The 26,219-nt window shown below is 60.0% G+C and overlaps 1 protein-coding gene across 3 annotated transcripts; it reads left to right on the top strand.

Annotated features, from left to right (window-relative positions):
- Positions 1-953: 953 nt before the first annotated feature.
- On the top strand, positions 954-19,527 carry LOC128830161 (folate receptor alpha-like). Of its 3 annotated transcripts, none has more exons than XM_054015926.1 (5): positions 954-1,213; positions 11,638-11,779; positions 12,457-12,645; positions 14,497-14,632; positions 17,911-19,527. In XM_054015926.1, the coding sequence occupies exons 2-5, from the start codon at positions 11,642-11,644 to the stop codon at positions 18,183-18,185; spliced, it is 738 nt and encodes a 245-aa protein (XP_053871901.1). In that variant the 5' UTR covers positions 954-1,213; positions 11,638-11,641; the 3' UTR covers positions 18,186-19,527. The 3 variants fall into 3 exon arrangements, with proteins under 3 accessions (XP_053871901.1, XP_053871903.1, XP_053871902.1); XM_054015928.1 differs by having other exon boundaries at positions 955-1,045; XM_054015927.1 differs by lacking the exon at positions 954-1,213 and adding an exon at positions 2,814-3,120.
- Positions 19,528-26,219: the final 6,692 nt, after the last annotated feature.

Raw genomic sequence — 26,219 nt, 5'->3', positions numbered from 1 at the left:
CTAACCCTTGCAAAGGAACGAAATGCCAAAAAGTGTAACAGAGAGGGGGACTTTACTGGGAAGAGAAAACCAGAATGAGCTACTACACAACCAGCTTAGCCAGGGGGCAGCTTGTCCTCTGATTATCCCTATTCCTGTATATGGAAACGTGGCTTTTAGCAAGTCCCTTGCCTTTGTAATTAGCCACAGTGATCCAGATCCCATAGAGATTACCCTGAAGTTCACCCAAGTGAATTGCTCCTGTCATTTTATCAGGTACTTTTACTTGTGTGGTAACATCTCTGGAGTGAAGATAACGAGAACCGCTTGTGCTTCGATGGCGTTTTTCTGACCCAGAGCTCAAAGGTGAGCAGGCCAGCTTGCCTGTCAGTCATTCTGGGGCTCTAACCACTAGCCCACTGTGCCTCACGTATTCACCATTGTGCGATTACAGCGCATCCAAGGGGTTCAAAGTGGTGTCCACAGAGTAGGGTGACCAGATGTCCCAATTGTATAGGGACAGTCCCAATTTTGGGGTCTTTTTCTTATATAGGTTCCTATTACCCCCACCCCACGTCCCGACTTTTCACACTTGCTGTCTGGTCACCCTACCACAGAGTAGCTTGGAGAGATGCAACATGGCCTAGTGCACAGGGGGCTGGCCTGGCCTGGGCTGCAGAAGTCCTGGGTTCACATCCCAGCTCTGGCAGGTGACAGTGTGTGAGTCACACTATGCTAAACACCTCCTCATAGCAAACCTCTCTGTTCTGTACTGGGGCATCCCAGGTCAATGCAAACACAGGCTAGGTAGAGTCCTCAGGTGAGTGGGTTATTTATTGAAAGATTAGAAGGAAGAGGCCTGAGCAAGAAGTTCTATGACTCCTTTATCTCACATGAGATACAGAGCAAAGGAAAAGTGCCCAGGAGGTTGGACTCTATACTCATTGGCCAAGGGTTGATCAGACATCTGACCTTTGAAATGAAGAGCTGGATTGTCTTCTTCCATGGCACTAGGCTGCCCTCCGGGCAAACACACTGAGCTCTTTGTCTGTTACTAACTCTGAAGGTAATGAGCGCTGATTAAAACTAAAGCCTTGTTAACCACAGCACCCGAGTTGCTCAAAAGCGTTCAGACCTGGGGGCTTTGTTATTAACTCCAGAGGTGTAGCTGCTCTGCTAAGCAGTTGCTTGAAGCTCCTGAGAAGAACTTGTTTTGGTTTGGCCTTTCTGTAAGGTATGTTCCCCTGATGTTTTAATGTGTTTTTCTGATGTGATCAAGGCTAGCTGGTGTCTTATGTCTAGAGTTTAGGTGTAAATGTAATTAGCTTTGACAATGCTTTATAAGGCTGTTGTAGGGAGGGGGCCCTTAATCTGTAGTTTATAGGCTAGTACCTGAAGATGGAGGAAATCACTTAATGCAGAGAAATGGGAGGCTGACAAATATTTTTATTATGTTTTTAAAAAGGAGGGAGGGCAAGCTAAGCATTGCTCTCAGGTCTGTATCTGCCTTCAAAGGGCTGTAGAAACTAGCTTAGGGGATGCAGAAGCCAGTAACCTAAAATGAAAAGAAATAATTTTTACTTTTTCCCTTTAAAATTCCCCGGTGAACTGGCATTTGTGAGTTTCACATGCTCTTCTGGCTTGTGATCCTCACAGCATAACATTGTGCTAGTGTGTAACTGACTAGTCTGGTTTCCCTGTCCCAGTTGAGTGGAAGGTAACAGTAATCAGACAGTGCCAGGTGTAAGGTAGTTTCCTTCCCCACCCCAGTTAAAGGGCTACTAGAAGAACTTATTGATACATTAGAGCTGGCTAAGAGAAAAGCCCCAGGAGTGACTCAAGGCCGGGAAAACCTGCCTCACACAGAGAGACTGCAGGAGCTAGATCTGTTTAGTTTAATTAAGTGAATGCTAAGGTGTGACTTGATCGGTTCCCAAGTACTTACATAAGGAACAGAAATTTAATAGTAGAGGCTCTTCAGTCTAGCAGAGGAAGATCTAACACAATCCAATGACTGGGGAAGTTGAAGAAGATAAATTCAGACTGGAAATAAAGTGTCAATTTACAACAGGGAGGGTGACTAACCATTGCAACAACTTACCAAAGGTCATGGTGGAGTCTCCATCACTGGCACCTTCTAAACCCAGACCGGCTGTTTTTCTGAATGATTTGTTCTTGTTCGAGCAGGAATTAATTCAGGGCAGGTCTCTGGTCTGTGCTATACAGCAGGTCAGACTAGGGGATCACAACGACCGGATGATTTATAAATTCTACTTCTCCCCTGTGTCCGCTTGAGGGATTCCAGTCTCGTGCTATGGTTGCCTGCATTCAGAGAGCACTGAGATGAGTTCAGGAGTGTCCCCATCTGTGAAAGGGGTAATGTCACAGGAAGAGGTGATAGGGCCTGGTGTTGGTGCCGGATTGATTTCTCTCCCAACCCAAAGGCCGGGGGGGGGGGGGGGGTGTTGGAGTTGAAGATGCCGGGTTATAGGCAGGACTGTGAATTTGTATATGGTAACAGTCTGCAGTAGGTGTGTGTGGGGGGGGATAGCTCAGTGGTTTAAGCATTGGCCTGCTAAACCCAGGGTTGTGAGTTCAATCCTTGAGGGGGCCACTTAGGGATCTGGGGCAAAAATCTGTCTGGGGATTGGCCCTGCTTTCAGCAGGGGGTTGGACTAGATGACCTCCTGAGGTTCCTTCCACCCCTGATAGTCTATGAAAGACCTGCCTGTGGGAGAGCTGATGGTCAGTGTCAATGCTTAACCCTTTCCCCATTGCACAGCTGTGGGGCGAGCCTCGCCCTTACCTCACAGAGAGGCCTGTACAGCTGGCCATGCTAATGTTCAGAAAGAGATTTGACTGGATCTGAGACTGGTTAACAGCAGCTGGCCAGGAATCCACTGGCTCAAACCCAGTAGTGCTCAGCCACATGAATCTCTGGGCAAGGGTCGAATTGTGCAACCAGAAGCAAGTGTCTGGTGCTGTAATGCAGAGGGAAGAGAAGGGATGCACCCACGGGTGGGTGTTGGGTGGAGAGGAGCTCACAGCGAGGGTGGAAACAAGCAACTCTTGAGGCGAGACTGTGGGCACTCAGCTCAGAGCATCGAGTGAGACTTTTAAGACAAAGGAGAAGTCAAAAAGGTGGGGCATCACTTGTGTCTCATTGAGATGCCTAGGATATAAAAGCCGTCAGAAGGTGGCTTCATGGTCACTCTCTCTTGGGTTTTCATAGCGCACCAGGCTGTAGCACAGGGGTGGGGAACCTTTTTTCTATCAGGGCCACCGACCCACAGAAAAAAATCAATCACAGGCCACATACAGCCCCACAGGGGGCACGGAGGTTCGGGGCTTCCCCTAGGCTCTGGGGTAGGGCCAGAAATGAAGGGTTCAGGGTGCGGGAGGGGCCTCCAGGTTATGGCGGGGGGTTGGGGTGTGGGAGGGGGTAAGGGCTCTGACTGGGGGTTTGGGCTCTGGGTGGGGCTGGGGATGAGGGGTTTGGGGTGCAGGAGGGGGCTCAGGGCTGGGGTAGGGGGTTGGGGTGCATGAGGGGGTTTGAGGTGCGGGCACCAGAAAGGAGTTTGGGTGTGGGAGGGGGCTCAGGGCTGGGGCAGGGGTGCAGGTGGGGGTGCAGGGTCTGGGAGGCAGTTAGGGTGTGGGAGGGGGTTGCGACCTCTGGCAGAGGGTTGGGGTGCTGGGTGCGGGGTCTGAGAGGGAGTTAGGGTGTGGGAGGGGGCTCAGGGCTGGGGCAGGAGGTTGGGGTGCAGGTGGGGGTGCAGGTTCTGGGAGGCAGATAGGGTGTGGGAGTGGGTTGCGACCTGGGGAAGGCAGTGTAGGTCGTGGTGCGGGGGGTCTGGGAGGGAGTTAGGGTGCGGGAGGGGGCTCAGGGCTGGGGCAGGAGGTTTGGCTGCAGGTGGGAGTGCAGAGTCTGGGAGGCAGATAGGGTGTGGGAGTGGGTTGCGACCTGGGGAAGGCAGTGTTGGTCGTGGTGCGGGGTCTGGGAGGGAGTTAGGGTGTGGGAGGGGGCTCAGGGCTGGGGCAGGAGGTTGGGGTGCATGAGGGGGGTTTGAGGTGCGGGCACCGGAAAGGAGTTTGGGTGTGGGAGGGGGCTCAGGGCTGGGGCAGGGGTGCAGGTGGGGGTGCAGGATCTGGGAGGCAGTTAGGGTGTGGGAGGGGGTTGCGACCTGTGGCAGGGGGTTGGGGTGCTGGGTGCGGGGTCTGGGAGGGAGTTAGGGTGCGGGAGGGGGCTCAGGGCTGGGGCAGGAGGTTGGGGTGCAGGTGGGAGTGCAGGGTCTGGGAGGCAGATAGGGTGTGGGAGTGGGTTGCGACCTGGGGAAGGCAGTGTAGGTCGTGGTGCGGGGTCTGGGAGGGAGTTAGGGTGCGGGAGTGGGTTGCGACCTGGGGAAGGCAGTGTAGGTCGTGGTGCGGGGTCTGGGAGGGAGTTAGGGTGCGGGAGTGGGTTGTGACCTGGGGAAGGCAGTGTAGGTCGTGGTGCGGGGTCTGGGAGGGAGTTAGGGTGTGGGAGGGGGCTCAGGGCTGGGGCAGGAGGTTGGGGTGCAGGTGGGAGTGCAGGGTCTTGGAGGCAGATAGGGTGCGGGAGTGTGTTGCGACCTGGGGAAGGCAGTGTAGGTCGTGGTGCGGGGTCTGGGAGGGAGTTAGGGTGCGGGAGGGGGTTGCGACCTGTGGCAGGGGGTTGAGGTGCTGGGTGTGGGGTCTGGGAGGGAGTTAGGGTGTGGGAGGGGGTTGCGACCTGTGGCAGGGGGTTGAGGTGCTGGGTGTGGGGTCTGGGAGGGAGTTAGGGTGCGGGAGGGGGTTGCGACCTGTGGCCGGGGGTTGAGGTGCTGGGTGTGGGGTCTGGGAGGGAGTTAGGGTGCGGGAGGGGGTTGCGACCTGTGGCAGGGGGTTGAGGTGCTGGGTGTGGGGTCTGGGAGGGAGTTAGGGTGCGGGAGTGTGTTGCGACCTGGGGAAGGCAGTGTAGGTCGTGGTGCGGGGTCTGGGAGGGAGTTAGGGTGCGGGAGGGGGTTGCGACCTGGGGAAGGCAGTGTAGGTCGTGGTGCGGGGTCTGGGAGGGAGTTAGGGTGCGGGAGGGGGTTGCGACCTGGGGAAGGCAGTGTTGGTCGTGGTGCGGGGTCTGGGAGGGAGTTAGGATGCAGGAGGGGGTTCCAGCCTGTGGCAGGGGGTTGAGGTGCTGGGTGCGGGGTCTGGGAGGGAGTTAGGGTGCAGGAGGGGGTTCCAGCCTGTGGCAGGGGGTTGAGGTGCTGGGTGTGGGGTCTGGGAGGGAGTTAGGGTGCGGGAGGGGGTTGCGACCTGTGGCCGGGGGTTGAGGTGCTGGGTGTGGGGTCTGGGAGGGAGTTAGGGTGCGGGAGGGGGTTGCGACCTGTGGCAGGGGGTTGAGGTGCTGAGTGTGGGGTCTGGGAGGGAGTTAGGGTGCGGGAGGGGGTTGCGACCTGGGGAAGGCAGTGTAGGTCGTGGTGCGGGGTCTGGGAGGGAGTTAGGGTGCGGGAGGGGGTTGCGACCTGGGGAAGGCAGTGTTGGTCGTGGTGCGGGGTCTGGGAGGGAGTTAGGGTGTGGGAGGGGGTTCCAGCCTGTGGCAGGGGGTTGAGGTGCTGGGTGCGGGGTCTGGGAGGGAGTTAGGGTGCAGGAGGGGGTTCCAGCCTGTGGCAGGGGGTTGAGGTGCTGGGTGTGGGGTCTGGGAGGGAGTTAGGGTGCGGGAGTGTGTTGCGACCTGGGGAAGGCAGTGTAGGTCGTGGTGCGGGGTCTGGGAGGGAGTTAGGGTGCAGGAGGGGGTTGCGACCTGGGGAAGGCAGTGTAGGTCGTGGTGCGGGGTCTGGGAGGGAGTTAGGGTGCGGGAGGGGGTTGCGACCTGGGGAAGGCAGTGTTGGTCGTGGTGCGGGGGGTCTGGGAGGGAGTTAGGGTGCGGGAGGGGGTTGCGACCTGGGGAAGGCAGTGTTGGTCGTGGTGCGGGGTCTGGGACGGAGTTAGGGTGCAGGAGGGGGTTCCAGCCTGTGGCAGGGGGTTGAGGTGCTGGGTGCGGGGTCTGGGAGGGAGTTAGGGTGCAGGAGGGGGTTCCAGCCTGTGGCAGGGGGTTGAGGTGCTGGGTGCGGGGTCTGGGAGGGAGTTAGGGTGCGGGAGGGGGTTGCGACCTGGGGAAGGCAGTGTTGGTCGTGGTGCGGGGTCTGGGAGGGAGTTAGGGTGCAGGAGGGGGTTCCAGCCTGTGGCAGGGGGTTGAGGTGCTGGGTGCGGGGTCTGGGAGGGAGTTAGGGTGCGGGAGGGGGTTCCAGCCTGTGGCAGGGGGTTGAGGTGCTGGGTGTGGGGTCTGGGAGGGAGTTAGGGTGCGGGAGTGTGTTGCGACCTGGGGAAGGCAGTGTAGGTCGTGGTGCGGGGTCTGGGAGGGAGTTAGGGTGCAGGAGGGGGTTGCGACCTGGGGAAGGCAGTGTAGGTCGTGGTGCGGGGTCTGGGAGGGAGTTAGGGTGCGGGAGGGGGTTGCGACCTGGGGAAGGCAGTGTTGGTCGTGGTGCGGGGGGTCTGGGAGGGAGTTAGGGTGCGGGAGGGGGTTGCGACCTGGGGAAGGCAGTGTTGGTCGTGGTGCGGGGTCTGGGACGGAGTTAGGGTGCAGGAGGGGGTTCCAGCCTGTGGCAGGGGGTTGAGGTGCTGGGTGCGGGGTCTGGGAGGGAGTTAGGGTGCAGGAGGGGGTTCCAGCCTGTGGCAGGGGGTTGAGGTGCTGGGTGCGGGGTCTGGGAGGGAGTTAGGGTGCGGGAGGGGGTTGCGACCTGGGGAAGGCAGTGTTGGTCGTGGTGCGGGGTCTGGGAGGGAGTTAGGGTGCAGGAGGGGGTTCCAGCCTGTGGCAGGGGGTTGAGGTGCTGGGTGCGGGGTCTGGGAGGGAGTTAGGGTGCGGGAGGGGGTTCCAGCCTGTGGCAGGGGGTTGAGGTGCTGGGTGCGGGGTCTGGGAGGGAGTTAGGGTGCGGGAGTGTGTTGCGACCTGGGGAAGGCAGTGTTGGTCGTGGTGCGGGGTCTGGGAGGGAGTTAGGGTGCGGGAGGGGGTTCCAGCCTGTGGCAGGGGGTTGAGGTGCTGGGTGCGGGGTCTGGGAGGGAGTTAGGGTGCGGGAGGGGGTTGCGACCTGGGGAAGGCAGTGTTGGTCGTGGTGCGGGGTCTGGGAGGGAGTTAGGGTGTGGGAGGGGGTTCCAGCCTGTGGCAGGGGGTTGAGGTGCTGGGTGATGGGTCTGGGAGGGAGTTAGGGTGCGGGAGTGTGTTGCGACCTGGGGAAGGCAGTGTAGGTCGTGGTGCGGGGTCTGGGAGGGAGTTAGGGTACAGGAGGGGGTTGCGACCTGGGGAAGGCAGTGTAGGTCGTGGTGCGGGGTCTGGGAGGGAGTTAGGGTGCGGGAGGGGGTTGCGACCTGGGGAAGGCAGTGTTGGTCGTGGTGCGGGGGGTCTGGGAGGGAGTTAGGGTGCGGGAGGGGGTTGCGACCTGGGGAAGGCAGTGTTGGTCGTGGTGCGGGGTCTGGGACGGAGTTAGGGTGCAGGAGGGGGTTCCAGCCTGTGGCAGGGGGTTGAGGTGCTGGGTGCGGGGTCTGGGAGGGAGTTAGGGTGCAGGAGGGGGTTCCAGCCTGTGGCAGGGGGTTGAGGTGCTGGGTGCGGGGTCTGGGAGGGAGTTAGGGTGCGGGAGGGGGTTCCAGCCTGTGGCAGGGGGTTGAGGTGCTGGGTGCGGGGTCTGGGAGGGAGTTAGGGTGCGGGAGGGGGTTCCAGCCTGTGGCAGGGGGTTGAGGTGCTGGGTGCGGGGTCTGGGAGGGAGTTAGGGTGCGGGAGGGGGTTCCAGCCTGTGGCAGGGGGTTGAGGTGCTGGGTGCGGGGTCTGGGAGGGAGTTAGGGTGCGGGAGGGGGTTGCGACCTGGGGAAGGCAGTGTTGGTCGTGGTGCGGGGTCTGGGAGGGAGTTAGGGTGCGGGAGGGGGTTCCAGCCTGTGGCAGGGGGTTGAGGTGCTGGGTGCGGGGTCTGGGAGGGAGTTAGGGTGCGGGAGGGGGTTCCAGCCTGTGGCAGGGGGTTGCGGTGCTGGGTGCGGGGTCTGGGAGGGAGTTAGGGTGCGGGAGGGGGTTCCAGCCTGTGGCAGGGGGTTGAGGTGCTGGGTGCGGGGTCTGGGAGGGAGTTAGGGTGCGGGAGGGGGTTCCAGCCTGTGGCAGGGGGTTGAGGTGCTGGGTGCGGGGTTTGGGAGGGAGTTAGGGTGCGGGAGGGGGTTCCAGCCTGTGGCCGGGGGTTGAGGTGCTGGGTGCGGGGTCTGGGAGGGAGTTAGGGTGCGGGAGGGGGTTCCAGCCTGTGGCAGGGGGTTGAGGTGCTGGGTGCGGGGTCTGGGAGGGAGTTAGGGTGCGGGAGGGGGTTCCAGCCTGTGGCAGGGGGTTGAGGTGCTGGGTGCGGGGTCTGGGAGGGAGTTAGGGTGCGGGAGGGGGTTCCAGCCTGTGGCAGGGGGTTGAGGTGCTGGGTGTGGGGTCTGGGAGGGAGTTAGGGTGCGGGAGGGGGTTGCGACCTGTGGCCGGGGGTTGAAGGTGCTGGGTGTGGGGTCTGGGAGGGAGTTAGGGTGCGGGAGGGGGTTGCGACCTGTGGCAGGGGGTTGAGGTGCTGAGTGTGGGGTCTGGGAGGGAGTTAGGGTGCGGGAGGGGGTTGCGACCTGGGGAAGGCAGTGTAGGTCGTGGTGCGGGGTCTGGGAGGGAGTTAGGGTGCGGGAGGGGGTTGCGACCTGGGGAAGGCAGTGTTGGTCGTGGTGCGGGGTCTGGGAGGGAGTTAGGGTGTGGGAGGGGGTTCCAGCCTGTGGCAGGGGGTTGAGGTGCTGGGTGATGGGTCTGGGAGGGAGTTAGGGTGCGGGAGTGTGTTGCGACCTGGGGAAGGCAGTGTAGGTCGTGGTGCGGGGTCTGGGAGGGAGTTAGGGTACAGGAGGGGGTTGCGACCTGGGGAAGGCAGTGTAGGTCGTGGTGCGGGGTCTGGGAGGGAGTTAGGGTGCGGGAGGGGGTTGCGACCTGGGGAAGGCAGTGTTGGTCGTGGTGCGGGGGGTCTGGGAGGGAGTTAGGGTGCGGGAGGGGGTTGCGACCTGGGGAAGGCAGTGTTGGTCGTGGTGCGGGGTCTGGGACGGAGTTAGGGTGCAGGAGGGGGTTCCAGCCTGTGGCAGGGGGTTGAGGTGCTGGGTGCGGGGTCTGGGAGGGAGTTAGGGTGCAGGAGGGGGTTCCAGCCTGTGGCAGGGGGTTGAGGTGCTGGGTGCGGGGTCTGGGAGGGAGTTAGGGTGCGGGAGGGGGTTCCAGCCTGTGGCAGGGGGTTGAGGTGCTGGGTGCGGGGTCTGGGAGGGAGTTAGGGTGCGGGAGGGGGTTGCGACCTGGGGAAGGCAGTGTTGGTCGTGGTGCGGGGTCTGGGAGGGAGTTAAGGTGCGGGACGGGGTTCCAGCCTGTGGCAGGGGGTTGAGGTGCTGGGTGCGGGGTCTGGGAGGGAGTTAGGGTGTGGGAGGGGGTTGCGACCTGTGGCAGGGGGTTGAGGTGCTGGGTGTGGGGTCTGGGAGGGAGTTAGGGTGCGGGAGGGGGTTCCAGCCTGTGGCAGGGGTTTGAGGTGCTGGGTGCGGGGTCTGGGAGGGAGTTAGGGTGCGGGAGGGGGTTGCGACCTGGGGAAGGCAGTGTAGGTCGTGGTGCGGGGTCTGGGAGGGAGTTAGGGTGCAGGAGGGGGTTCCAGCCTGTGGCAGGGGGTTGAGGTGCTGGGTGCGGGGTCTGGGAGGGAGTTAGGGTGCAGGAGGGGGTTCCAGCCTGTGGCAGGGGGTTGAGGTGCTGGGTGCGGGGTCTGGGAGGGAGTTAGGGTGCGGGAGGGGGTTCCAGCCTGTGGCAGGGGGTTGAGGTGCTGGGTGCGGGGTCTGGGAGGGAGTTAGGGTGCGGGAGGGGGTTCCAGCCTGTGGCAGGGGGTTGAGGTGCTGGGTGCGGGGTCTGGGAGGGAGTTAGGGTGCGGGAGGGGGTTCCAGCCTGTGGCAGGGGGTTGAGGTGCTGGGTGCGGGGTCTGGGAGGGAGTTAGGGTGCGGGAGGGGGTTCCAGCCTGTGGCAGGGGGTTGAGGTGCTGGGTGCGGGGTCTGGGAGGGAGTTAGGGTGCGGGAGGGGGTTGCGACCTGGGGAAGGCAGTGTTGGTCGTGGTGCGGGGTCTGGGAGGGAGTTAGGGTGCGGGAGGGGGTTCCAGCCTGTGGCAGGGGGTTGAGGTGCTGGGTGCGGGGTCTGGGAGGGAGTTAGGGTGCGGGAGGGGGTTCCAGCCTGTGGCAGGGGGTTGAGGTGCTGGGTGCGGGGTCTGGGAGGGAGTTAGGGTGCGGGAGGGGGTTCCAGCCTGTGGCAGGGGGTTGAGGTGCGGGGTCTGGGAGGGAGTTAGGGTGCGGGAGGGGGTTCCAGCCTGTGGCAGGGGGTTGAGGTGCTGGGTGCGGGGTTTGGGAGGGAGTTAGGGTGCGGGAGGGGGTTCCAGCCTGTGGCCGGGGGTTGAGGTGCTGGGTGCGGGGTCTGGGAGGGAGTTAGGGTGCGGGAGGGGGTTCCAGCCTGTGGCCGGGGGTTGAGGTGCTGGGTGCGGGGTCTGGGAGGGAGTTAGGGTGCGGGAGGGGGTTCCAGCCTGTGGCAGGGGGTTGAGGTGCTGGGTGCGGGGTCTGGGAGGGAGTTAGGGTGCGGGAGGGGGTTCCAGCCTGTGGCAGGGGGTTGAGGTGCTGGGTGCGGGGTCTGGGAGGGAGTTAGGGTGCGGGAGGGGGTTCCAGCCTGTGGCAGGGGGTTGAGGTGCTGGGTGCGGGGTCTGGGAGGGAGTTAGGGTGCGGGAGGGGGTTCCAGCCTGTGGCAGGGGGTTGAGGTGCTGGGTGCGGGGTCTGGGAGGGAGTTAGGGTGCGGGAGGGGGTTCCAGCCTGTGGCAGGGGGTTGAGGTGCTGGGTGCGGGGTCTGGGAGGGAGTTAGGGTGCGGGAGGGGGTTCCAGCCTGTGGCAGGGGGTTGAGGTGCTGGGTGCGGGGTCTGGGAGGGAGTTAGGGTGCGGGAGGGGGTTCCAGCCTGTGGCAGGGGGTTGAGGTGCTGGGTGCGGGGTCTGGGAGGGAGTTAGGGTGCGGGAGGGGGTTCCAGCCTGTGGCAGGGAGTTCGGGGTGCAGGTTCTGGCCGGGGTGGAGCTTATTTCAGGCAGCTCTTGTTCGGTGGTGCAGCAGGAGTCAGGCAGGCTCCCTGCCTGCCCTGGATCTGTGCTGCTCCCAGAAGTGGCCGTCATGTCTGGCCCCTGGGCAGAGGGGCCAGGGGGCTCTGCACAGTGCCGCCACCCCCACAGCTCCCAATGGCCGCGGTTCCCAGCCAATGGGAGCTGCGGAGCCAGCGCTGGGGGTGGGGGCAGCACACAGAGCTTCCCTGATCGCCCCAGCACCATGGGGCTGCATGGACTTGCCGGTCGCTTCTGGAAGTAGCGCGGAGCTGACTGGACTTTTAACGGCATGGCAACCCCAGCTCCCCTCCCGCAGCAGGGCGAGCCGGCCACTCGCGGCGTGGACAGTTGCCATAGCTTCCCACCCCTGCTACAGCACCTTAACACTGATGCTTTTACGTGGGGAACTGTTGGCATAGCGTGCGCTCAATGAGGGGAGCAAAGCCACATCTGGGCATCTGCTCTAACGTGTCTTCTCTTCCACCCCCCTCGTTCTGGTCCCAGGGAGATGGCAGCGCGGTGGGCCGTGCTGGGGCTGTTGGCTGCCTGCATGGCCAGTGCTGCGAAGGAATCTGTGCTGAACATGTGCATGGACGCCAAGCACCACAAAACCAAGCCAGGCCCGGAGGAGGCGCTGCATGACCAGGTAAGGAAGTGCTGGCCTGGTGACACGTGAGGCTGATGCCACACCACTTAGGGCGCTGGGTGACGAATAACTGAGGCACCTGGGCCTGTCGTCCGTTCCAGTGCAGGCTTGTTCCTTTCCACTAGAGACGGGTGCCTCGACAGAGGGCACCTGGGGGAGCCAAATGTGCTAGAGGGAAGGTATTTGCGATGCACCAAGACTGTTTTCATGGGGCCTGGCTCTGTGGCCCTTTCCCATAGGGCCAGCCTCGGGAGGCGACTCCTGGATGGGCTGCAGGATCTGTCACTCACTGACACTGTCCTATCGGGCGTGCCTCCCCCTCGCTCCCCCAAACCTTGCAGCGTTGGACCCGGCAAAACCAGCCCCCGCAAAGCAGGCAAGAGAGGGCCACTTTGTCCTTCTGAAACGAACACCCCCCACAGAGTGATCCACCCGTCTCACTCCCCGTTGCCTAGGCGTGGCCCCTCTGTTCGCTAGTCTTGTGAAGTGCTTTGAGAGCCTCAAAGAGAAGGGCAAAATGCTATCCCCACTGCCAGGCCTTGGGCCTGGCCTCGGCAGGAGCAGTCCAGCCGTGCATCACTAGAGGCCAGTGACGCTGCTGCATCCACCGCATCCTGTCTGCCCCCCGGGCGAGCGGCCGGAGTCCCCTGCGTACCCGTCTCTCGCTGTGTTCACAGTGTGTCCTGTGGAAAGACAACGCCTGCTGCACGGCCAACACCAGCATGGAGGCTCACCAGGACCAGTCCTACCTGTACAACTTCAACTGGAACCACTGCGGGGTGATGCCAGACAAGTGCAAGCAGCACTTCATCCAGGACACGTGTCTGTACGAGTGCTCGCCCAACCTGGGGCCCTGGATCGACCAGGTCAGGGGGTGTGACGGTGCTGCCCGTGGGAGCCTGCTGTGGTCACTCAATCAGGGTGAACTGCAAACAAAACAGGGCAGACAAACTCCAAAAGCTGGTGGATATTTCAGTACTTAGATTTACCAAGCCAGCACAAAACAGCTTCTATGTTACCTCACTGGTTACTCGGAAGTCCAAATAACGCAGTTCCCTAAAAGTACCCAGCCTCAGGCCTCCATCCACACACACCTGTCACATATGATGATGATTACTGAGAATCTTATCTCATCACATAAAAGAAAAGGTTCTTCAAATCCCAAAGGATCAGCCACATACCCAGGTTCAATTATAACTCAGATCTTACCCAAAATACACGCTTATAGCCAATTCTTATTAACGAAGCTAAAATTTATTAAAAAAGAAAAGAGAGCGAGTGTTGGTTAAAAGATCAATATACAGACAGACTTGAATTCAATTTTTGAGGTTCAGATACATAGCAGAGGTGAACTTGTAGTTGCCAAAAGTCCTTTTAGAAATAGTCCATAGGTTATAGTCCAATGTTCATATTCAGAGTGGCTCCAGTCAATGACTGGGGATCTCAATCCTTGTGGCTTAAGGTTTCCCCCTCTTGAAACCCAAAGCAGATCTGAGATGAAGTAGGATCATGTCCCAGGGTTTTTATACATTTCCAGCAGCCTTTTGGCCTGAGAAAACAATAGGCTTAACTCTCCTTCTTCCAAACATCCTGGCAATTAGCACAGGGTAATTTATCCATTAAACAGTTCAGATACAGGTTACCACAGCCTTCAAAGAGACATAGAGACAATAATACTATTTCACTCAAGTGTCTTCCTAAATGTTAACATTCCTTTTTTGATCTTTGAATTAAAGTTATAGCAATAGACAAGACTTGTCTGCTTACATCACAAGACCTGAGCAAACATCTATCTATCTCTAACAATGCAGACTTACATTTCAAAGCTCTATTCATTTATATATCTTATATATATCTTCCTAACCAGTCCTTAAGGTTCACCCATGGGTCAGGTCAGCCGGTGAGTTAATTAACTCTTTCTGGCCCTGTCATCTTTCACTGAGATATTATATTATACTCATAACGTCACAGGGGGTGTTCGGGCTGGGCGCTGCGGGTGGGAGAGAAGGCTGGCTTGGTGCGTGTGCTCACGGCTCCCTCTAGTGGCAGGTCCCCCGTGAATAACAGCTGGCTGCAAAGAGTTGCCGCTCCTTCAGTTCAAGCAGCAGAGGTGTGCACTTGCAGTGCTGAAAGTCCCAGGTTCAATTCCCCAACAATTAGTGACCCTGAATCCATATGGGGCGGGGGCCCATTGCATGCGGGTAGGACAATCTCCTCCAAAGGTTCCTGGGGGCAGGTGGCTCCAATGAAGAAAACCTCCCTTGTGTTTTATGTACCTCTCAAATCCCATCAACACGGTTGCGATCCAGCACTCCAACAGGCTGCCTCTGTCCCGGTGTGACGGGGCTCGTACTGGGTGCATACGGGGGAGGCAGTCTTAGAGATTGCATTGACTTGGCTTCTTCCAAACCCCTGGCTGGGAGCAGAGGAGCTCTCCTGGACACCGAGCTGGGGTGGTTTGCATGGGACACCCGTTCGGCTGTGGTTGCTGCCGCTCAGGTGTGCGGGGAGGCTACTGTGAGGCTCTCCCTTCCCCTGGGGACTGGGCCTGGTTCTGCTGGGACTCACACTGGCTCCGTTCTTGTGCAACACCATTCCTTGGAGCTAGATCCCGGGGTGGAGAAGAGTATGTAGGTAACCCCTGCACCCTGGGGCAGCATGGGGGTGACTGTGGCCCAGAGCTGCCCCCTGATGCTCACAGCCCCGTGTCCTCGCAGGCAGATACCAGCTGGCGCCGAGAGAGGATCCTCAACGTGCCGCTGTGCAAGGAGGACTGTGAGCTGTGGTGGGAGGACTGCAAGGACGCCATTACCTGCAAAGAGAACTGGCACAAGGGCTGGAACTGGACCTCAGGTCAGTGAGCCGCTGAGAGAAAACCCACCGCACTCCGCGCACCTAGGGTTGCCAGGCATCCGGTTTTCGTCCGGTTGAAAAGGGCCCTGGCGGCTCCAGTCAGCACCGCCGACCGGGCCGTTAAAAGTCCTCAGTGCCTGCCCCTGTTCCAGGTGGCTCCAGGAAGCAGCTGCCAGGTCCCTGTGGCCCCTAGGCAGGTGCCCACGCCCACACCTGAGTGTTGGCTCCACAGCTCCCATTGGCCGGGAACTGCGACCAATTGGAGCTGTGGGGGTGGCACCTGCAGGCGTGAGGGCAGCGCACGAGCCTCCTTGGCTGCCCATGAGCCTAGGGGCTGCAGGGACCTGGTGGCCACTTCCTAGGAGCTGCAGTAAGTGCCACCGGGACCCCGTACCCCTCCCACGCCCCAACCCCCACCCCAGCCCTGAGCCCCCCCTGCACGCCTCATCCCCAGCCTCACCCCAGAGCCTGCACCCCCAGCCGGAGCCCTCACCCCCCTCCCATACCCCAAACCCTGCCCCAGCTTGGTGAAAGTGAGTGAGGAAGGGGGAGGGCGAGTGACAGAGGGAGGGGGGGGATGGAGCGAACAGGGGGTGGGGCATTGGAGAAGGGGTGGGCCAGGGGGCAAGGCAGGGATGTTCAGTCTTGCTGTGCGATTAGAAAGTTGGACACCCTAAGTGGAAGAGGGGCTCATATTTCTCCCTTCCCTTGACAACAGCAGCCCCCTGACTGGCTACAGACTGAGGGCTGGGATCCGGAGAGCAGTACTGGGGGCTGTCGTCTCATCGGGTCTCTGTGCTAGCCCCAGTGGGGCTTGGATGGTGGAGGGGAGCGGGTGGGAACCCGGCACCCGTTGCGTGGATAAAAAGCCAGCTAACTGGCAGGTCTTGCAATGGAACTGTCCATGGGGAATCATCGCTGAGCAGGCGTGTTCCCAGTGGGGTTCCCAGGGACTGGTTCTTGGCCCTACGCTGCTGAACGTTTTTATTAAGGCCCCGAAGATATGAAATTGTCCCGGATAAAGTTTGCAGATGACTGAAAAATTGGGGGAGTGGTAAATACTGAAGAGGACACGTCCCTGATACAGAGCGATTAAGCTGGGCCCAAGCAATCGATGTGTGTTTTAATACAGCAAAATGTACACCCCTAGGCCCAAAGAATGAGGCCGAATTCACCCAGGGGGGGACTCTGTCCTGGGAAGCAGTGACCAGGAAGAAGATTGGGAATGGCGTGCGGGGAGGCAGAAGGACTGACAAAAGGACTAATGGGATCCTGGGACGCTTAAACAGGGGAATCTCGTGTAGGAGCGGAGAGGTGATTTCACCTCTGTGTTTGGCACTGGTGCGAATGCTGCTGTAATCCTGGGTCCAGCTCACAATTCCAGGAGGAAGTTGATTGAAAAGGGTTCCAAGAAGAGCCATGAGATTGACGAATGGATTAGAAAACCTGCCTTGTAGGGACAGATTCAAGGAGCTCCATCTGTTTAGCTCAACAGAGAGACGGTTAGGGGGTAACTTGATTCCAGTCTAGAAGCATCTACGTGGGGAACAGATATTTAGTAACAGTAGGGTTACCATTCGTCCGGATTCCCCTGGGCATGTCCGGCTTTTTGAGTTAAAAATAGCGTCCGGGGGGAATTTGTAAATGTCCGGACTCCCCCCCCCCCCCCCCCCCCCCCCCCCCCCCCCCCATGCAGAGCGCGCGGGGCTGACAGGGCAGCCGGCCAGATGGTGCCACTTACATGGGGCTCCGACAGCCAGAGAGAGCCCCTCCTCTGCTTCCCCTGCAGCAGAGATCACTCCCTTCCTCCCTCCCTGCATTCGCAGATTGCCGGCCGGCCGTTCGCATCGGGCCTCCGGCAGTCTGGAGCTCCTCCCCTGCTGCCCAGCTGGTCTGAGCGGCAAGGTAAGGGGGCCAGGGGTCGGAGAAGGGGCAGGGAGGTTCTGCAGGGGGCAGTCAAGAGACAGGGAGCGGGGGGGGGGTCGGGAGTTCTGGGGGGAGCTTTCTGGGGGGGTGGATAAGGTTTTGGGCAGTCAGGGTACAGGTAGGGGATAGGGTCTCAGGAGGGGGCAGTTAGGGGACAAGGAACAGGGAGGCTTAGGTAGGGGGTGGGGTTCTGGAGGGCAGTTAGGAGCAGGGGTCCCAGGAGGGGTAGTCAGGGGACAAGGAGCGGGGGGGGTGTTTGGGAGTTCTGGGAGGGGGGCTGTCAGGGGGCAGGGGTGGGGAGAGGGTTCGGAGCAGTCAGGGGATATGGAGCAGAGGGGTTTAGATGGGTCAGGAGTTCTGGGGGGGGGCTGTCAGGGGGTGGGGAGTGGTTGGATGGGGCGTGGGAGTCCCGGGGGTCTGTCTGGGGATGTGGATAAGGGTTGGGGCAGTCAGGGGACAGGTAGGGGGTAGGGTCCTAGGGGGGCAGTTAGGATGGGGGGAGGGTCTCAGGAGGGGGCAGTCAGGGGACAAGGAGCGGGGGGAGGGTTGGGGGTTCTGAGGGGGGTGGGAAGTGGGAGGGAGTGGAAGGGGCAGGGCGGGGCTAGGGCAGGATGGGGCGGGGCTAGGGCGGGGCTCCTCCCGTCCTCCTTTTTGCTTGCTGAAATATGGTAACCCTAAGTAACAGGCTTGTCTGTCTAGCAGAGAAAGGTCTAACACAGTCCAATGGTTGGAAGTTGAAGCTAGGCACATTCAGGCTGGAAATAAGGTGACATTGTTAATGGTGAGAGTAATTAACCACTGGAACAATTTACTGAGGGACATGATGGAGTCTCCAAACTGCAATCAAACTTGGCTGTTTGTCTGTTCTGAAAGCTCCGCCCTAGGGATTATTTGGGGGCAGGTCTCTGGCCTCTTTTTGCTATGCAGGAGGTCAGACTCATTGATCACAGTGGTTGCGTCTGGTCTTGGAGTCAATGAATGTTGTGTTAGCAGAACTCCCTTAGGAGAAGGATCAAGGTGCACTGGTGCAGCTCTGGGAGGAAGCCAGCCCCAGCACTTCTAGGTGTCTCATTCTTACTAGCACTAAACCGTCCATCTTTCTTGCTCAGACAAAAGCAAGTCCCTCCAGCCTGGAGGGGTGAGAGCCCAGGCAGCCCCTCTAGGATAAATCCAGGAGGTGATTGACATGGCTACAAGCCTGTGAACTTCACCTCACAGGGAAGGACTGTTTTTTCCACAAGCCAGCTGGGCCGTTGCCAGCTCAGCCAGTAGCCTAGGACCCCAGAGATGGGGAAGGCTAGATGGAGTCCAGCCACAGCTTGCTCACTGCTGCCCTCTCTCCCCCTCTCCAGGGACCAACCAGTGCCCCCGCGGCTCCATATGCCAGCCATTCAAGTATGTCTTCCCCCGGCCGGCGGACCTGTGCGAGAAGATCTGGTCCAACTCATACAAATACACCACGGAGCACCGGGGCGGCGGGCGCTGCATCCAGATGTGGTTTGACCCTGCCAACGGGAACCCCAACGTGGCCGTGGCCAAGTACTACGCCCAGAACGGGAGAGACGCCTCTCCTGCGCCACGGGCTGTCCTGCTGCTGCTGCCGGCTGCTCTCCTGTCCCTGCTCTGAGCATCTGGAAGCTGCTAGTCCTCGGGTCTTGAAATAGCAGGGCTTGGTGGCCGGCTGAAAGTGCCCTAGGTATGGCCTCTGACTCTGGCAGCTCCACTGGCTTATACAGGAAATATTTCTTCTCTAGGCACGGGGTGTGTTCACCCTGTAGCCCTGCCTTGGGCTCTGGCCAGCAGATGATTCAGAAATCCATCCGGCTGCTTCTAACCCGGACAAGACTCAATAGAACCAGATTATCCCCATCCTCTCCTGCCCTTGAACGTCCCTCACTCCATGGTTTTATTGTCTCAGTGTTCTCCTGCCACGCTCCTCTCTTCCAGCGGGCTCTGGGGGGAGATGCCTCCATGCACCGTGTCCCTGGGGATCTGAGCTCTGTAACATGCAGTGACTCACTGGCTGGGTGCACTTCCTCTGTTGGGTACCAGAGCCGGGCAAGTCCTCTCTAACGATGGTGCCCGCAGTCATCTGGGTGCCTGTGCCCCTCAGCCCTCCATCGACAGGATTGGCCACTGTCTTTGCATTTGAATGTGCAGAGGGGGAGAAACCCCAAAGGGAAGACAGCAAATATTTGGGGCTGGGCAGGGGAGAGGAGGGTGCAGGGGAAAGGCATTGGGACGCCTTGGGGGATGAGAATTGCAAGGAGAACAAGACTTTTGGACCCTCTCATCCAGCCTTGCTCTGTCTCCTTCCCTGCCACCCTGCGCCCCCTGGAAATACAGGTGTCTCCTCCCCTGGCTCGCAGCCTGCCCTGGTGTCTCCGCTTCAGCCCATGAGACCATCCTCTCTGTGGCTTTGGGGGGGCGGGGGGTGTGACTTGAGTCTTGGGGGAGGGGCCCCATATGAGCACAGAGGCATCACCACCCCTACCCTTGCCTACCTTGCTGCTGGTTCTGCCGTGTGATTGGGTCTCTCCCTCCTCCTGTGCCGCTGCTCCAATTCCTCTTCTGTCCGAGCTTCCCCACCCTGAGCCGAGCTCCCGCAGGGGGCTCGGTTCCCGGCCCTGCTCTGGCAGAAGACTAACTGGCAGTGCTGCCCAGCGTGGCCCCAGGCAGTGCCTGGCCGAGCCAGAGCCAGAGTCTCTGCGCCCCGTGGTGACTGATTGGGCTCTGACCCGCTCTGGGCCACTGCATGGTAGCTGCGTTGCTATGGCAGCGCTGGCTGCAGCCACCAAGAGTTCCTACAGCCCCTGGAACCGGAGCAATGCTTGGGAACGCAGTCCTGCCTCCTGCTGGTCACCACGGGCCAGCCAGACTGCCCGGGGACCACCATGGGGCATTGCTGGAAATCTGAGCCCCTCTAGCTTGTGTCTGTGACTCTGGAGAAATAAACTCTCCCAGCCCTGCTCTCTGTGCTCGTCTCTTCCTTGATACACAGACACTTGCTGCCGCTTGCTTCCCAGTGATGCAGACACAGCTGGGCCCAGCCGGAGGTACCAGCTGGCTTGGAGTTAGGCCCCTCTGGCTAAACTGAGCGAGAGTGGGCTGCTGGGCCAGTGTGGACTTGGGTCAAACACTGCCCATAACTACTGTTAGCAGGGACCACATGCATGACTAACAGTCCAGGGGTCCTCTGGAAACCAGCCTCTCTGTGCTTTGGCTTTAGATGAGTGTCTGGTTAATGCCGACTCCTGCAGGATTCTCTCCCGTCTAGGGGCCCTGCTCCCCTATGCACCCACAACTGTCCTGGAACATGCCTGCACAATGCTAAACCCATAAACTATTTTTTTTTTTAAGCCCAAGGCAAGTAACACGCCCCCCGCCCCCGAGCCAATGTAAACACAAACGGAGCTGGGTAAAGGAAGCACCTGCCTTCTCCGGTGACACGTTCTCATTCAGTGGTCCCCAATCTTTTTTGGCTGGCGGGCGCCTGACAACGAGCCACAGAGGACCGTGGCGGTGGACAAGCATCCGCCGAAATGCCGCCAGCAAGCGGCAATGTCAACAGGCATCACCGCCGAAATGCTGCCGACAAGCAGCGTCATCCAGAGGCGTTGCTGCCGAAAATCGGCGGCATTTCGGCGGCGACACATCTGGATGACGCTGCTTCTCGACGGCATTTCGGCGGATGCTCATCCGCCGGCCAGTACGCAGGCGCACTTAGACACCCCGGCGGGCGCTGTATGTCAGTGTAGTGCCAACCAAGGGAGTTGTTCGGGAATAGCCGTGTGCGTCAGCTTTCCCCCCATACTCAGGAGCTGGGCCTCGTGCAGTTCTGAGCTTGCGCTAAACAGTCTTGGGCTGGGCCGGGCCGGGCCGCAGTCCTGTGTGCCGAGCTGGCTGGAGGACAACAATCCAGTTTTGCAACAACTTCCAAGCTTCTGCACGGAGACCGCCTGGCAACGAAACCAAAACCCGGGAACTGTCGGGGTGAAATGGCGTTGTACCCAAATGGCTCTTGTCTGATCAAGCAGCTGAGGGGGTCTCTCGGGACAGATGGTGCAAACTCTGTCAAAACAGAACCACCAGCAAACCACCTTGGGTTTGACAGAACTGCCCAGTATGATGTCATTCCACGTTGGCAAAGGTCCCAACCAGCTCTCCCTGCATCTGGGGCTGTCTAGCCGTAGTGGGGGTTACCTGTGTTTAAAGAGGTGGAGGCCAGTCCGATATGGACTACATCGCTTTTAGGAGCTACTGCTCTCTGGCCTTTGCTAGGGTTACCATACGTCCGGATTTTCCCGGACATGTCCGGCTTTTGGGGGCTCAAATCCCCGTCCGGGGGGAAATCCCCAAAAGCCGGGCATGTCCGGGAAAATCAGGAGGGAGGGAGGGCTCGGCCGGGGCCTCTTTGGCCGGGCCGGTGCGGGGCCGGGCCGGGGTCGCGGGGCCGGGCGGGGAGCAGGGGGCGCGGTGCCGGGGGCCGGGCCGCCGGGGGGTGCGCCGGGCCGCGGAGCTGGTCCGGGGTTGCGCCGGGCCGCGGAGCCGGGCCGCTGGGAGGTGCGCCGGGCCGGGCCGCGGGGGGTGCGCCGGGCCGCGGAGCCGGTCCAGGGTCACGCCGGGCCGCGGAGCCGGGCCGCTGGGGGGGTGCGCCGGGCCGGGCCGCTGGGGGGTGCGCCGGGCCGGGGGGGTGCGCCGAGCCGGGAGCCGCGGGGTGCGCTGAGCCGGGGGGCCGGTCCGGGAGCCGGTCCGGGGTCGCGGGGCCTGGGGGTGCGCCGGGCCGCGGAGCCGCGGGGTGCACTGAGCCGGGGGGCCGGTCCGGGGCCGCGGGGGTGCGCCGAGCCGCGGGGTGCGCTGAGCCGGGGGGCCGGTCCGGGAGCCGGTCCGGGGTTGCCGGGCTGCGGGGGTGCGCCGAGCCGCGGGGGTGCGCTGAGCCTGGGGGCCGGTTCGGGAGCCGGTCCGGGGTTGCGGGGCCGGGGGGTGCGCCGGGCTGCGGGGGTGCGCCGAGCCGCGGAGCCGCGGGGGTGCGCCGAGCCGGGGGGCCGGTTCGGGAGCCGGTCCGGGGTTGCGGGGCCGGGGGGTGCGCCGGGCTGCGGGGGTGCGCCGAGCCGCGGAGCCGCGGGGGTGCGCCGAGCCGGGGGGCCGGTTCGGGAGCCGGTCCGGGGTCGCGGGGCCGGGGGGTGCGCCGGGCCGCCAGGGGCCGGCCGGCAGTGCTGGGCGGGCTGGGTGTGGTCGGCCGGGGCCGGCCGGCACCCCAGGGCCCGAGCCGACCCAGGCTGGAGCCGCGGGGGGGCCAGCCTAGGCCGCACCTCCTCCCCCCCCCCCCTTTACCTGCTTCAGGCTTCCCGCGAATTAAATGTTCGCGGGAAGCAGGGGAGGGGGCGGAGACTTTGGGGAGGGGGCGGAGTTGGGGCGGGGGCATGGGCGGGGCTGGGGGCGGGGCCGGGGTCCCCTGGAGTGTCCTCCATTTGGAGGCACAGAATATGGTAACCCTACCTTTGCTAATCTGGAAGGAGACGTTCAGAAAGACAAGGTGCAGCTGAATGGGGAATGACCAATGGCTGGGGACAAAGAACGCTGTTCCTTCTGCTAGAATTACAGCGATGCTACGCTGAGAACTGGCTGATGGGACCGGGGAAGGCAGAGAAAGAACTTAGCTGAACCGTGATGGGAAGGGGAAGTGCTGGCAAGGTCTGTGTGAGCTCCCAGCCACCGTCTGGCAGCATGCACAGCGAGGATAGTGTCTACAGCTGGTACAGCCCCGGTTGTACGGTCTCCAGGCTGCTGTATTGGACCCCATGTGCTTCCAAGCCAATGGGCTCCTCCTGGTGTTCAGACACTATCTCTAGTTCTGGCCTCTTGGGCACATTCCTGTGGTCCACACTCCCTAGCTAGTCCCCCCTTCTTGGGATGTCAAACCCCGTGATCCCGATGCCCTAAGAGACATGCTGCAGCTCCCCGATAGCTTGGGCCCGTGCCCCCAGAGCTCTACCCATGCTGGCACTCTGGTGTGCAGTCAGACTCTTTGGGGACTGCGTGACAATTGCAGCAGGGAGCCGGGGGTTGTGGTACTTTAGAGGTACGAACGACATGGGGGAAGGTAGGAGAGAGGTCCTGGAGGACAAATTTAGGCCACTAGGTCAGAGATGAAAGTCCAGGATCTCCATGGGAGCATTCTCTGAAATGCTTCCAGTTCCACGCACAGGGCCAGCGAGGCAGAGCTGTAGGGTCTCAATGTGTGGCTGAGGCTAGCGTAGGGAGGAAGGATCTAGGTTTGTTAGGAAGCGGGGAACCTTTGGGGAAAGGAAGAGCCTACACAGGAAGGATGGGCTCCACCCAGACCAAAATGGGACCAGATTGCTGGCATGAAAAATCAAAAAGGCCGTAGAGTTTTAAAATAAAGGAGAGGGGAAAGCCAACAGGTATGGAAGAGAATATGGTGTGGACAGAGATGTCCCTTCGGGGAGGATCTATTGAAGGGAGGAGAGGATAGAAGCTGATAAAGTACAGGTAGGAACTGAAGAGAAACAGTCAAAGGAAAAAGAGTCCCAGTCAGTTACATCCCATACGGGCAGTCAGCTAAAAGGGGACCGGTTTTTGAGTGCAGGCATACAGATGCTAGCAGTGGCAATACTCGGATGGGAAAAGGCAAGTGCCTGGTTTTAAATGAGGATATAACAGGAGTCAGGCACGCTGGAGAGGCTCACGACTGTGGCTGCCAACCTCCGGGCAGATTGTGACAAACCAGGGCACAGACCCCCAAGTGGCTGTGAGTTCTGTACTTAGAGATTTCACCAACCAAACAGCAAGCGTGAAATCCTCATGTACGAGAACAGCCTTCACATGGAGTCACAGATAGTCCCCCTGGGCACTCCGGTCTGTCTTGCAGACCTCAATAGCACAGCTTTGCCAGTATAAGCCCCGTCCACACTAGGGGTACGTCTACGCTGCCGTCCGGAGGTGTGACTGCGTGTACACATACCCGAGCTAGCGTGGATCTAGCTTAGCGTGTGCCCAGGCCACTCAAGCAGGTACCCAGGCCCTGGGCGGGCAGGGCTGGCTCAGGCTACGGCAGCGTCACTGCCAGCGTTACTGCTGTGCTGGGAGCTAGCTAGATCAAAGCTGGCTGGGGGGGGAGTCTCCACGTGCTGCAGTCACGTCTCTGAGTGCCGGACAGCCCCACCCTAGCAGTGCAGCGGGCCAGCCCGCCCACACCAGCAATGCACGCCCACGCATGGCTTGAAGCGCAGGGTGCGCTGCCCCAGCCTCTGCCGGGCGCTGACCGAGGGCTGAGTGCAGGTCTCCTGCCCGGCCGTGCAGGGCACCACCCTGGCCTACTGCAGACAGTGTCCGTGGGGAGCTGGGTGGCAAAGGGATGTGAGGCCGCCTAAGAGCCCTGACTTGTCTTCATGTCCTCTAGCCACGTCCCCGGGGACAGCAGCCTGTGCCCAGCCTTGCAGCATGTAAATGAAGGCCTGGGAGAAAGAGGAAGGCAGAATTTCACAAGCCGCAGCTGCAGGGAGCACTCGAGCAAATCCCTGCTCGGCCGGGGGAGCTGCACAGAGGAATTTAGACGCCAGCTCCAGCCTAAGACCGAGCTAGGCAGCTGCAGCACTGCCGATCTCCTCGCGGGAAAAGGAAGTGGGGTCACTGCGACTTCCTCCGGGCTTTCCGCCTCTGTGACGTTATGAGTGTGATATAATAGTTCATTGGAAGGTGACAGGGCCAGAAAGAGTTAATTAACTCACCGACAGACCTGACCCATCGCTGAACTTTAAAGACTGGTTAGGAAGATATGTAAATGAATAGAGCTTTCAAATACAAGTCTGCGTTGTTAGAGATAGAAGGGGAGATGTTTGCTCAGCGCTTGTGATGTCAGCAGACAAGTCTTGTCTATTGCTATAGCTTTGATTTAAAGATCAAAAAAGGAATATTAATATTTAGGAAGACACTTGAGTGAAATATTATTATTGTCTTTGTCTCTTTGAAGGTTGTGGTAACCTGTATCTGAACTGTTTAATGGATAAATTACCCTGTGCTAATTGCCAGGATGTTTGGGAGAAGGAGAATTAAGTCTATTGTTTTCTCAGGCCAAAAGGCTCCTGGAAATGTATAAAAACCCTGGGACACAATCCTGCTTCATCTCAGATCTGCTTTGGGTTTCAAGAGGGGCCATTTTTAAGCCATAAGGATTGAGATCCCCAGTCACTGACTGGAGTCACCCTGAATATGGACATTGGACTATAACCTATGGACTATTTCTAAAAGGACTTTTGGCAACTACAAGCTCACCTCTGCTATGTATCTGAACCTCAAGAATTGAATTCAAGTCTGTCTGTATATTGATCTTTTAACCAACACTCTCTCTCTTTTCTTTTTAAATAAATTTTAGCTTCGTTAATAAGAATTGGCTATAAGTGTGTATTTTGGGTAAGATCTGAGTTATAATTGGACCGGGGTATGTGGCTGATCCTTTGGGCTTGGAAGAACCTTTTCTTTTATGTGATGAGATAAGATTTTCAGTAATCATCATCATATCTGACAGGTGTGTGTGGATGGAGGCCTGAGGCTGGATACTTTAAGGGAACTGCGTTATTTGGACTTCTGAGTAACCAGTGAGGTACTACAGAAGCTGTTTTGTGCTGGCTTGGTAAATCTAAGTACTGAAATATCCACCAGCTTCTGGGGTTTGTCTGCCCTGTTTTGTTTGCAGTTCACCCTGATTGAGTGACCTCAGCTGGCTCCCAGGGACAGCACCGTCACAGCCTCCCTGGGGCCAAGCGGGGCAGGGGCCTGGTGGGTGTGAGCCATGACTTGAGGAACACGCTCGAGAGCGTGTGGTCTCCACTCTGCAGTTAGGCGACAGTGGTAGGGTGGTTGGGGGTGTGAAAAAACCACCACCCCCAGTCGATGGAGCTCTGCCGACCTCACTCCCGGGCTAGGCACAGCTGGGGGAACGGAGAGTGTTCCTTCAGTGCTGGGAAAACCCGTCTGTGGTGGTGGGCTGCGGCTCTGGTACGGGTTCTCCCGGCACAGATACGGGGATCTCGCTACACCCCGTACTGCAGACACACCCTACGTTTGTCACATGACCACAGTTCCCTTCCTCAGCCCGATTTGTGATCTCGTCAAACAACAACATCGGGCTGTTCGACGAAGCCGGCTTGCCATAAAAGCTCGTGTCCTGGTGTTAGTGACGCTCCTGGGGCAGCCTGGGGAAGCACTGTCAGCTCTGAGAGGAGCAACACACGGAAACGGGGGGCTGGGGAGCGTGACTGAGGGGAGCTCAGAAGCGCTAACCAGTGACCCGAGGGCACCGAGGAAGGCTGAAGAGCCCTGGCCTGACGTTCTGGATCTCGCCGTCTTCGTCAGCTGCCCCACGTCAGGTCGCAGGACAAGATCAGAAATGAGGCGATTCGAAGCAAACTCCTCAACCACCTCTGTCGGCGCTGGGGGGGGTTCGGCAGCTCTCTTGCTATAGACATTGTCAGGCTGGAAGACCAGCGGATCCCGAGGTGTGTTTGCCAAGGCCAGTAGGTGGCTGGCGCGCATATGCTCGCCAAATGCTTTGGTGGAACGACCAGATTGCCAGTGATGGACATAAACTGCCCAGCCAGCCCGATCAGCGTTCGGACCCAGCCAGAGATTGATCCAGGAT

Source organism: Malaclemys terrapin, chromosome 1, assembly GCF_027887155.1.
Source record: "Malaclemys terrapin pileata isolate rMalTer1 chromosome 1, rMalTer1.hap1, whole genome shotgun sequence".
In the NCBI taxonomy this organism is placed as follows: Eukaryota; Metazoa; Chordata; order Testudines; family Emydidae; genus Malaclemys; species Malaclemys terrapin.
The sequence above is the reverse complement of the archived record's forward strand: the minus strand, read 5'-3'. Positions and strand labels throughout refer to the sequence as shown.